Source organism: Salvelinus namaycush, chromosome 5, assembly GCF_016432855.1.
Source record: "Salvelinus namaycush isolate Seneca chromosome 5, SaNama_1.0, whole genome shotgun sequence".
Classification (NCBI taxonomy): domain Eukaryota; kingdom Metazoa; phylum Chordata; class Actinopteri; order Salmoniformes; family Salmonidae; genus Salvelinus; species Salvelinus namaycush.
In genome coordinates, this window is record NC_052311.1 from 46,177,687 (window position 1) to 46,191,149 (window position 13,463).

The 13,463-nt window shown below is 45.5% G+C and overlaps 1 protein-coding gene across 1 annotated transcript; it reads right to left on the minus strand.

The window, feature by feature from the left end:
- Positions 1-511: 511 nt before the first annotated feature.
- Positions 512-3,095, minus strand: LOC120047131 (uncharacterized protein C1orf232). Its single transcript, XM_038992668.1, has 4 exons — positions 3,015-3,095; positions 1,518-1,595; positions 1,067-1,173; positions 512-881 (listed from the first exon to the last, which is right to left on the minus strand). The coding sequence occupies exons 1-4, from the start codon at positions 3,093-3,095 to the stop codon at positions 512-514; spliced, it is 636 nt and encodes a 211-aa protein (XP_038848596.1).
- Positions 3,096-13,463: the final 10,368 nt, after the last annotated feature.

Genomic DNA, 13,463 nt, shown 5'->3' on the forward strand with positions numbered 1-13,463 from the left:
CTATCCCTCTCTGTGTGTAATCTGTATTCTCTTAATCTGGTTTTGTTGGTTAATTGATCTAATCCAGCCTGTTTGTTGGCGTCATTTTCAGGTATGAGTCCTATGACATTAACTAAATGCCATCTACTGTAAGGGTGCCAGTGCTTGTTCAAATGCTGTACAGTTCAACACTATGGAGAAGGTATGGAAAGGGAGGTGAGTGCTAAATTCCAAATCGACCCCTAGTCCCTATTCCCTATACATTCCCTTAGATCTGAAAAGTCAATTGCTACTGGTGTTGGTGTGGTGGGTACAATCTAGACCTGAGCAAGTAGAATAAAGATAATAACGGGTTAGGAGTAGCCTGGTCCCAGATCTGTTCACGCTGCTTTGCCAACTCCTATGGTCACTGTCATGCAATGTTTGCAAGACAGCATCAACTGATCTGGGACCAGGCTAGGGTAGGAGGGCATTCGGCCCCATGTACCCTCTCATTCCCCAGACCCCATCCCACCCCCTTACAGCTGGCTTGTTAGTCTTGCTGGCCAGACATGCTCTTGGTCTTCAACTCAGCCAGCTTGCCTGTGACAAAGTTCCACTTGAAGGGCGTGTTCTCGCTCCCTCCTCCCAGCATGGCGTATTTGGAGAAGCTGGTGTTGCTCCCTCCTCCTTCATCTTGACTCTGCTCTCCCTCCGTGTTCTCCCCCTGGTAACTCTCCCCCCCTCCCTCACCACCTCCCTCGCCTACCGCCTCCTGACCCTCCTCCATCGTGCCTGTCTCGTTTGCTGCGGCTTCAGCCTGTTTCGAGGCGGCCATTTGTTTCCAGTTGGTGGCGAAGCTACCCCAGAATCCTGAGGGTCTGGCCGGTCTCTGCGGCTCCTCAGGCATCACTGCTAGTGGACTGGGGATACAAGGGAGGGAGGGGGACCGTCATTTTGTGTATCATTATATGTTTAACTCAATTAATATAATTACTTTATTTATTTATTGAATTAAGCATTAGTTCATCAGACATGGCTAATATTCCCATGTTCAGGAAGAGGAGGAGGAAGGGGGGAATAGAGAGCTGTGTAGAGTCCCACTGACTGGTCTGGGACAGGCGGACTCTCAGTCTCCTCCAATAGCTGGTGCTCATCCTCTTTGTTGAAGAGTGTTGACATCCTGTTCCAGCCTTTAGCCCCAGCACCCTGCATCTGAACACACACACACACACACACACACACACACACACACACACACACACACACACACACACACACACACACACACACACACACACACAGTGTCAAAAATGTGTGTGTGCGTGCGCTGGAGTGCCAATCCTTCGGAATGTGATTAATGTAAAATGAACGTGTAACGTCTGCATTAAGTTCCATGCCGCGTGTGTGTGTGTGTGTGTGTGTGTGTGTGTGTGTGTGTGTGTGTGTGTGTGTGTGTGTGTGTGTGTGTGTGTGTGTGTGTGTGTGTGTGTGTGTGTGTGTGTGTGTGTGTGTGTGTGTGTGTGTGTGTGTGTGTGTGTGTGTGTGTGTGTGCTTACTCTCTTGGCCAGCTGAGACACTGCATTGGGCCCCTCATCCTCCTGGACAGGGCTCATGTCAATCTCTGCATTATTTACCTGGGAACACAAGCCCAGCAATGATCATCACACATTTATATTGTCAGCCTCAGCATAGCAGTGTTGGTAGTGAAGTACTGAGCTCTGAGTAAAAACACATGCTGTACTCGGCTACCCTGCTTTTCAGTGCATTCGATTTATTGGTAGTCGTTGCCCTCTAGTGGGTTAATATAGACACTACAAGCACGTTCCAGAAAAATAAATACACAGAAAATGTCAAGGAAAGGTCTGTCTTTGAAAATGCTGGACAGTGCCCAAATGTAACACAAATTCCTAATTTGTAGCAACATCATTTATTATATTGAAGAAGTCAGATTGGAGTTATCCCTGTGGATTCCTTTTAATCCATTATGCCAAAGATAATAAACTGAGAGAGAATGTACAGCCTACTTTTTTTCTGTATCCACTTTAAGAATAGAAAAACCTGCCACAGAGTTAATTTCCAAGAGGGTAAATATACTTTGCTTTTCTCAGACATACACTAAGAACGATGACAGCATACACTAAGTCCCCCCATAACTCAAAGAACTCTAAGTAAACTATGTTTTCAGACATCATTCTAACGCAGTATCCTTCACATAAGCCCTGTCACCATGTCATGGACATAATAATGAAATATAATATTATTCATTATTATCTAATAGGCAAAACTGATCCTAGATCAGCACTCCTACTCTGAGACTTGAATATGGGGGCTTGAATATGGGGGCTTGAATATGGGGGCTTTCTGTCTGTATCCATCTCATCCCCTGTCACTGGAATGCCATCTAATCCGTGTACACAGCTCCAGTTCGGGATCAGGTTTCCCGACGTTCTGAAGAACTGGGTCATCCTTGTTCCAACAGACTGTACCAATCCCGGACACATCAGGGGTGTCGAGAGACAAGAAAAAATCCTGAGAACTCAATCATCGAAAGACCCTTGGATTTTTTTGAACCTGATAGTATGTCTGATAGCGCTGATAGCTTGTCCATCATATTAGCTAACATAGGTTACAGTATGAGGGTGGGGTGAAAGTTCACATGAATAAACCAGTAGCTACTGCAGACAGAGTACTATAGCAGCGATTTGGGTTTCGAATTTGTAATTGAAAGCCTATGCTACAGTGATTAGCATGTTTTGGCCAAAACTATAACAAAGCACAAGAGGAACCGCTCTGTAGTTTCCTCAAAGTTTCAGCAGAAATAAGCGTTTGTGAGCGGAACAAAATTATATAAATCAAACTTCAACAACAATGAATAAGCAAACCAACAGATCTGTCGCTGTGAGAACCCACAGGAATCCTAAATGAGAGGTTGTGTGTATCAAGCGTCTCAGAGTAGGAGAGCTGATTTAGGATTAGTTGTACCTTTTAGATCACAGAGCAAGACATCTTGCAGGGGAAATCTGCAGATGAAAGATAAGCTTTTTATTCTCTACCTCTTCCTCCGTGTACTCCTCTAGGTCCGGGTTCAGGGTCTTCAGCACTTTGCTCTTGTACACTTTCCATATGGGATTCATGCTTGTTCACCCTAAAAGACCTCTAGAACTGTTGAAACAACTCTCAGTAATTCCTCAGCTTCTTAAGGCAGACCGCCCTCCACCAAGTCCCCTCTTCAGGTCTTCTCAGTTTGGCTAATGCCCTTTTCCCATTCGTACACTTCCAGCGCTTAGACAACGACTCAGCCTTGACGGAACTTTGACCTGACTCACTCTAGGCCTGTCTAGAGTGTTGTAGGCCTGTGCTGTTTCATGTTGTATCCCGATTAGATTGTCAATGTCTCTTGTCAGGAACACGGGTTGCTGGTAACATCCCTATGAAGCATCTGATCAGTTAGAGGAATCAAGCAGTTGCCAATGTGAACACACACACACACACAACCCCATGCATGTACGCAACCACACACACGCACACACACCGTCACGGTTCAGGATTCAGGCTGCATCGGTTACCTGGAAACAGGTGTGGGTTTCCTCATGTATTTTTCAGCAGGGCTCTTTTCCAGAGGTAGTGGGCCATTGTCGGCTGGCACCGCAAGACTGGCCACTGTAACCCTAACCCAGTGGGCGCTGGCTCCACACTGGTGCCATGTTTAGATGCCCGTTACACTCTGATACTGATTAGAGTGTATGTCCCATTTGGCCAACATTATGAGAAGACAGGCCCAAAGCCCAATGATGCTCCTGTTCAGTAGATCAGTACACAGTGCTTAATCTTACTCCTAGTTGACTGTTGTTCATTTCTGTCACACGTTGTCATGTGGTAGACGGCAAGCAAGATCAGCTCATTATAAAATGTGGCACAATTATGGCAGAAAGTTCAGGGCAGACTACTGCTACCAAATTGAGTTGTAGCGTTGCAACATGTACGTCGATACACTTCTAGTTTTGTTTAGGGTGGGGTGACTAAAGAGTAGAGTACTTATTGGACTCCAGATGCGTTTGAAAAGAATCTAGTGACAACACTGTTACATGTCTTTCTTGTTTCTTTTTTTATCATCTACCTAATTTACTTTTAGTGCATTTGTACACAAACTGCAAACTCCAATCCTTACCTGTTCACTTCCTTGGAGAGCTGGTTTCCAAGTACTGGTTTGTTGGCAACCTGAGGAGGGCTTGCCAGTGTAATGTAGATGGAGACAGATATCATAAAGCTTTGATGACCTATACGGTGTCATTGAATACTGAGCAAAATACAACCAGATATTTAAAGAAAATATGTTTCTGACAGATTTTAATAAACTCTTCTAACAGTTTTTCAAAGTTTCATTATCTATTATCTGACTAAATGTTTTTAAAATTTTCTTTCTAATTTATTACAAAAAAAGTGTTGTATAGTTTTGCTTACACCAATCAAAATCATAGTAAACATTGCCTCAATCCTAACAGCGCCTCTTCAACCTCAGGAGGCTGAAGAAATTTGGCTTGTCACCTAAAACCCTCACAAACTTTTACAGATGCACAATTGAGAGCATCCTGTCTGGCTGTATCACCGCCTGGTACAGCGACTGCACCGCCCACAACCACAGGGCTCTCCAGAGGGTGGTGCAGTCTGCAAAACGCATCACCGGGGGCAAACTACCTGCCCTCCAGGACACCTACAGCACCCGATGTCACAGGAAGGCCAAAAAGATCATCAAGGACAACAACCACCCGAGCCGCTGCCTGTTCACCCCGCTACCACCCAGAAGGCGAGGTCAGTACAGGTGCATCAAAGCTGGGACAGAGAGACTGAAAAATAGCTTCTATCTCAATGCCATCAGACTGTTAAACAGCCATCACTAACACAGGGAGGCTGCTGCCTACATACAGACTTGAAATCAGACATTTCGCTACACTTGCAATAACATCTGCTAACCATGTGTATGTGACCAATAAAATTTGATTTGAAATGCAATGGTGTTGTTTTACCAATGTTATATTGGCAGTCTTTACGATAATCTTGATTATACTACACAGGGGTGTAACCTTAGCATACCTGTAGTTCTCATGTTTCCAGTTTTGATTACCATATAGAGTTCCGCTTTAATGAGGGGATTGCATACTTATAAGATAAACTTCAATAATGTATGGGCTTGTATGTGAGAAGCATCTACGCGCACGCACGCACGCACGCACGCACGCACGCACGCACGCACGCACGCACGCACGCACGCACGCACACACACACAATAGGCTTGACTGCTGATGGATGTTTCCTGTTTGAACAGCAGCCCCTGTTCATGGCTGCCCGGGATTGGATTTCCTGCTGAAATATTATCTGGGTCGTATTCATTAGGGCACAAGGTTTTTCACTGCTAACCTGTGCATGTTGTACAGGCCTAAAACTCACTGATCCCCTTCACTCACAGTGTGTTGTTAGTGTTTGCTGCTCCTGATCATCATGCCTCTGTCTGCTGAATGGTTGTGTCCTTCTACATTAAAGTTCCATCTGCATTATTCAACAGGAAGACTACTGGCACAGCAAATCAACTCTTGCAGTTATTATGGACTTAGGCTGGGATTCAATCCAAAGGTGCGTTATAAAGCAGTGCACTATACAGACTATACATCCCTTTACCTTGCACTCAATCTCACATGGGCCCTATTCCATTAGATTTACAATGCATCATTCCTTCTTCCCTTCCTTGAAGTAATTGTGATCTTTAAGTGATTGGATTGGTGTAAGCAAGGTTACCACCGTATTACTTTGACCAATCCAACCAATTTAGATCTGTGATAACAACGAACGATCTTACATGTGTGGTACATCCTTTGGGCATTGCCTTTCATGGCCACTAGATGACTCAGGAAGTCTAAACTTTTCTATTTCACACTTGTTTTTTTGTTTGACTTTATGGATAAGAATGTATTGATTTACCTTGTCCTGTTTTACCTCTGCTCCTTGACTCAGGATGCTTTACCCTTGATGTTATTACATATGGGGCATGAAACCAGTTGAAACCGGTGTATCTGTATGAGGCTACCAAACAAAAATAAATTGTGGTGGGCTAGGAATTTTGAGGAGAAGAAACACCAAATACTATTTTTGATGATTGTTTAAGGGGATGTTGCATGTGTATGTCGGCTAAAAGAAGTTAGAAAGGATCCTGCACCGATGAAGTGTGTTACACCTTGACAGTCGCTTACTTTCTGGTACATGTCAGTTTAAAGTGGCAATCAGCAGTTGAAACAATAACAAAGCATTTCCCCTGCCCCTGTTTCAGTAAAAAGCTGTGGGGTGGGACTGGAGAAATGTAACCACTCTCAAATGCATAGAAAGAGCTAGTTTTAACCATGTTTTGCGGCCATATAGTATTTGTTCACGTTTACTTTGTTTACAAACAAAGCTTATATTTTGACAGTTGAACTAAGCTCATGAGGCATTCATAAGTGATATTCTTCAATAGGTACATATCATTAATTTATAAGCCCAAACATGTAGCAACTGCTGATTGCCTCTAAGGAAAAGTCTAAAGTAATTGAAGGAAAGGTGTCGGGGTGACATTATTAGTATGGAGAGTATCATATCAAGCTTTGTGAGTAAATGTTCACAAATCAATGATTATGGAACAATGCCTGCCTCTCCATATGTAGACAAGTAAAGTCCAACCACATAGCAGTAATCGTAATAGGTCATCTAATTCCTGGGACTAGGAACATCAGTAAATGTATAACATACTGCATGTGTGTGTGCACGTGTGTGCCTGCCTGCCTTTTTGTGTACGTATGTGTACATATGTGTGTATGTTCAGTATGTACAGTACATTTTAACCTCGAGGGCTCAGGGCAGATGCATTTCCACATCCAACCACCAGCTGGCGACAGGGAGCCATGTCACTCCTCTTAGCTCTGGGCATGAAGCGCTACCATAAATGTAGAACAAAATGTACAGAACACAGAGTTCCATCCACACACACACACATCCCAGAGCTTCCCTCCTACCTCGTCTTCCTCCAGACACGCACATGTCGCAGTGTGGATGTGTATGTGTTCAATGTAATCACAGAGAGGGAGAAAGCCTCTGCCCTCTGCTCTCATCATGGCAAGCAGAGCCACCTTTAACATAGATCCATAGGGCTTTGTGATGTAAACATTAGTTGTTCTTAGATTGTTTTACTTGAAATGAAAATGAACAATTCAGTCATGAAAATCAGTCTTTTGATTGGCCCAGGATGGCATTTTGGAACGATATACAATGTGTGTATGTATATACAGTACCAGTCATAAGGGGCGGCAGGTTGCCTAGTGGTTAGAGCGTTGGGCCAGTAACCGAAAGGTTGCTGGATCGAATCCCCGAGCTGACGAGGTAAAAATCTGTCGTTCTGCCCCTGAATCAAATCAAATCTATTTATAAAGCCCTTCTTACATCAGCTGATATATCAACGTGCTGTACAGAAACCCAGCATAAAACCCCAAACAGCAAGCAATGCAGGTGTAGAAGCACGGTGGCTAGGAAAAACTCCCTAGAAAGGCCAGAACCTAGGAAGAAACCTAGAGAGGAACCAGGCTATGAGGGGTGGCCAGTCCTCTTCTGGCTGTGCCGGGTGGAGATTATAATAGAACATGGCCAAGATGTTCAAATGTTCATTAATGACAAGCATGGTCAAATAATAGTAATCACAGTGAACAGGTCAGGGTTCCATAGCCGCAGGCAGAACAGTTGAAACAGGAGCAGCAGCACGGCCAGGTGGACAACAAGGAGTCATCATGCCAGGTAATCCTGAGGCATGGTCCTAGGGCTCAGGTCCTCCGAGAGAGAGAAAGAATGAAAGAGAGAATTAATTGTCTACATTGTCTACATTGTATAATAATGTATAATATTATAACAACAAATAATAACATTGTATAATATTGTCTACATTGTATAATAATAGTAAAGACATCAAAACTATGAAATAACACATATGGAATCATGTAGTAACAAATCAAAATATATTTTAGATTTTAGATTCTTCAAAGTAGCCATCCTTTGCCTTGATGACAGCTTTGCACACTCTTGGCATTCTCTCACCAGCTTCACCTGGAATGCTTTTCCAACAGTCTTGAAGGAGTTCCAACATATGCTGAGCATTTGTTGGCTGCTTTTCCTTCACTCTGTGATCCAACTCATCCCAAACCATCTCAACTGGATTGAGGTTGAGTGATTATGGAGGCCAGGTAATCTGATGCAGCACTCCATCACTCTCCTTCTTGGTCAAATAGCCCTTACACAGCCTGGAGGTGTGTTTTGGATCATTGTCCTGTTGAAAAACAAATGGTAATCCCACTAAGCACAAACCAGATGGGATGGTGTATCGCTGCAGAATGCTGTGGTAGCCATGCTGGTTAAGTGTGCCTTGAATTCTAAATTAATCACTGACAGTGTCATAAGCAAAGCATCCCCACGCCGTCACACCTCTTCCTCCATGCTTCACGGTGGGAACCACACATATTGAGCTGTTCTTGCCATAATATGGACTTGGTCTTTTACCAAATAGGGCTATCTTCTGTATACCACCCCTACCTTGTCACAACACAACTGATTGGCTCAAACCCATTAAGAAGGAAAGAAATTCCACAAATTAACTTTTAACAAGGCACACCTGTTAATTTAAATGAATTCCAGGTGACTACAGCTCTACCCTTTAGCTCAGTGCGAATGCTGCCTGTAATCCATGGCTTCTGGTTGGGGTATGTACGTATGGTCACTGTGGGGACGACGTCATCGATGCACTTATTGATGAAGCCAATGACAGATGTGGTGTACTCCTCAATGCCATTGGAGTAATCCCGGAACATATTTCAGTCTGTGCTAGCAAAACAGTCCTGTAGCTTAGCATCTGCTTCATCTGACCAATGTCGCACATTTAACATGCTGATAGAAATTTGGTAAAAATGATTTAAGTTTCCCAGCATTAAAGTCCCCAGCTACTAGGAGTGCCGCCTCTAGGTGAGCATTTACTTGTTTGCTTATGGTGGAATACAGCTCATTCAATGCTATCTTAGTGCCAACCTCTGACTGAGGTGGTATGTAATGTGGTGGCATTTTTCTGCTTTACCAAATGAGGAGAGTTACAAACTACACACCAGTCAGAGTCATACTTAAATTACATCTTTAATAATAATAAGAGCTTTGCATTAACTTTTTTTGACTTTCAATGATGCGCTATCTCTAATGAACCATTGAAAAGTACCAACAGAAAAGTACAAAGATCTTTTATAGCCAAGATACACCCCTCTCAACTTACATGACGAATCACAGATCTTAGGAACAGTTCACAAAGGTTAAGTTTTGTATGAAAGATATCTATAAAACATAGCAGACAGTTACTGCTGTGTCAACAGTTCTCATTGTAAAAACCAGTGTCTGGCCCCCTCACTCCAAAAGGGAACCATCTCTCCCTGATACGGCATAGAACAGAACCATTTGCTCATGTTATCTGGAATGCTCTTTAGGCTTTATTACCCAAAGACATCGTAAATCTCCTCTGTCAGTGCTATCTCATAGAGGCCCATCCTCAGTGGAACACACACACAATACTCTATTCTGTCGAATGTAACAACTATTATAATGTAATACAAACATTATAACATAATCTTACAATTTTCCACGACAGTAAACAGCTACAAAGAATACAGATGAGAACTCTCTAGGTAGGTAGTGTGGTCTACAGCTTATCATGAACCAGGAGCTGTGCTGAGGCTTCTGAGGAGTCACTGCCAAGAACGGCAGGGGGAGTGGGCCCGATTCCTTCACTGGGCGGAGTATGCCTAGAATTCATTGCGTCACTCCTCCACTGGGCTGACTCCCTTCCAGTGTGTTCTTGGTTCAGCCAGCCCTGGCTCCGTGGACCCCGAACCAGACCAAAGCTCCTGCAGTGTACGAGTGGTTCAGGCGAGCAGAAGAAGTTTGGAACAATGCCCACGTGAGGCTCCAGCGCACCGTCTGCCACCTGAAGGAGCAGGCGGATTCGCCACTGCAGTAAGGCTCCCTTGTTCCATCCTGGTGAACGCGTCTGGCTCTCCACCAGGAACCTCCCACTTCGCCTGCCATGTAAGAAGCTGAGCCCCCGGGTTTGTGGTGCCGTTCAAGGTCCTCAGGAGGGTCAACGAGGTGACATATAGATTACAGCTCCACACTAACTACCAGATATTACCCTCTTTTCATGTTTCCTTCCTCAGGCCGGTGGTTCCTGGTCCCCTGGCTGAAGCCATCCCACATCACACCCCTCCATCTCCCCTCGAGGGAAGCCCCGCCTGCACCAGGGGGTCGGCTTCATTACCTGGTGGACGACATTCTAGATCCCAACATCATCCGAGATTTCCACCTTCGCCGCCTGGACCGGCCCGCTCCTCACCCTCTGGGCCGTCCCCCTGGCCGACGTCGTCCTGCAGCTGGAGCTGCGCGGGGGGGGGTCCTGGCAACCCTAGTCCTGGCAACCCATCATTACGCACACCTGCGCCCCATCATTAGGCACACTTGGACTTCATCACTACCCTGATTACTCCCCCTTTATCTAGCACTCCCTAGCACTACTCTTCAGGCAGTATTGATTCTGTGTTCATGTCCAGAAGCTTCTCTTGATTTGTATCACTCCATGTTCTTTATTATTAAACTCACCAACTGCACCTGCTTCCTGACTCCCAGCGTCATTGTTACACAGCGCTGCTGGGTTTTTCATGCTCAACAGTTTCCTGTGTGTATCAAGAATGGCCCACCAACCAAAGGACATCCAGCCAACTTGACACAACTGACCTTGTAGAGTCCATGCCTCGACGAATTGATGCTATTCTGAGGGCAAAAGGGGGGGGGGACTCAATATTAGGACGGTCTTCCTAATGTTTTGTACGCTCAGTGTATATAGATAATAGGCTTCTTGTGTTTGGATTCTTTATCAAGACAGGACAAAAAAAGCTTACAGAGGAAAGTGAACCAAACAGAATGGGTGGCATGTTGGTGACTGATGGTTGTCCTTGGTGGTCTGTGGTGGGTCACCTTAGCCTGCTGGGGGTCTGTGACCCTAGACATTAGGGCATCTCTGTTTCTCTCTACTAGGCTTTATTCAGTAAGATATACAGTCACCCCATGACGAACGTGACTAACGATTTGTAGACTGAAGAGACAGTGAGACAATTTAAGAGCATTGGAGTCCTGGGTTGGGGTTAGAAATCCCCACTAGGACAATGTACTGTATAGCCTTGAGAAAAGCACATTGTCGCCTCAAATATGTTATATGAAGAGTATATTGATATACAAGCCCATTTTTGTGTTGTTATCATCTCTCGAACAGCTGGTGTGTCCCTGGACGATAATGACTAACAGATCAACACATCTTTGAGGAACTTTATCCCAAACCCATCTCTTTATCCATGCACAGGTGGATCCTCAGACTACCGATGTATGGTGTGTTTCGCTCATCACCTCGAAACCAAAAAACTCCAACCAAACTGAAGTCATCTGATGACTCACCGTGCACTCACATACACCATGGTCCATTACCCAGAATACATCTCAGAGTTAGCAGAATACCCACACACCATGGGCTACTGTAAAACCAGTCGTTGTTTGTGGCTGTGCGCAAAGTATCCACTTCCATACACCTCATAGCATTTCTAAATTGGTATGAGGACCTTTGCAGATGTCAATACATCTGCGCTTGTCCCTTTTCCCTTTCCCTTTCGTTATCTGAATCCCTAATCAAACCCCAGCTCCTTTCTAGTCTCTAGGTCCTAATGGACCACCATCAGTCACCAACATGCCACCCATTCTGTTTGGTTCACTCTCCGTAGCCGACGTGAGAAAGACCTTTAAACAGGTCAACATTCACAAGGCCGCGAGGCCAGATGGATTACCAGGACGTGTGCTCCGGGCATGTGCTGACCAACTGGCAGGTGTCTTCACTGACATTTTCAACATGTCCCTGATTGAGTCTGTAATACCAACATGTTTCAAGCAAACCACCATAGTCCCTGTGCCCAAGAACACTAAGGCAACCTTCCTAAATGACTACAGACCTGTAGCACTCACGTCCGTAGCCATGAAGGGCTTTGAAAGGCTGGTAATGGCTCACATCAACACCATTAGCCCAGAAACCCTACACCAACTCCAATTTGCATATCGCCCAAACACATCCACAGATGACGCAATCTCTATTGCACTCCATAGTGCCCTTAGAACACCTACGTGAGAATGCTATTAATTGACTACAGCTCAGCGTTCAACACTATAGTACCCTCAAAGCTCATCACTAAGCTAAGGATCCTGGGACTAAACACCTCCCTCTGCAACTGGATCCTGGACTTCCTGACGGGCCGCCCCCAGATGGTGAGGGTAGGTAACAACACATCTGCCACGCTGATCCTCAACACTGGAGCCCCTCGGGGGTGCGTGCTCAGTCCCCTCGTGTACTCCCTGTTCACCCACGACAGCGTAGCCAGGCACGACTCCAACACCATCATTAAGTTTGCAGATGATCACCGACAGCGACGAGACAGCCTATAGGGAGGAGGTCAAAGACCTGGCTGGGTGGTGCTAGAGTAACAACCTATCCCTCAACGTAACCAAGACTAAGGAGATGATTGTGGACTACAGGAAAAGGAGGACCGAGCACTCCCCCATTCTCATCGACTGGGCTGTAGTGAAGCAGGTTGAGAGCTTCAAGTTCCTTGGTGTCCACATCACCAACAAACTAACATGGTCCAAGCACACCAAGACAGTCGTAAAGAGGGCACGACAACACCTATTCCCCCTCAGGAAACTAAAAAGATTTGGCATGGGTCCTCAGATCCTCAAAAGGTTCTACAGCTGCAACATCGAGAGCATCCTGACTGGCTGCATCACTGCCTGGTACGGCAACTGCTCGGCCTCCGACCACAAGTTAATACAGAGGGTAGTGCGTACGGCCCAGTACATCGCTGCCTGCCATCCAGGACCACTACACCAGGCGGTGTCAGAGGAAGGCCCTAAAAATGGTCAAAGACCACAGCCACCCCAATCATAGACTGTTCTCTCTACTACCGCATGGCAAGCGGTACCGGAGGGCCAAGCCTAGGACCAAAAGGCTTCTCAACAGCTTTTACCCCCAAGCCATAAGACTCCTGAACAGGTAATCAAGTGGCTACTCGGACTATTTGCATTGTGTGTTGCTCGTGTGAGGTGTCTTACCAGTCGGAGCCACACGAGAAGCTAGCTATTCGCTGGCACCGGTGGGCACACTTCAGGCTGAGGACCACGTTTCACATCCCCATAAGCTACACCTTCACCTTTAGATCTAGGAGTGCCTAGGGAGCTGGAGGATGATTTGGTATTCAGCTTCTCTCTCCCTGTCTCCACTCCATCCCATATGTGTGCATTCTGTGATGTCGCTTTGACACTGTCCCACAGACCCTGTTATTGGTCCCCTGGCTGTCACTGGGATGTACATGCGG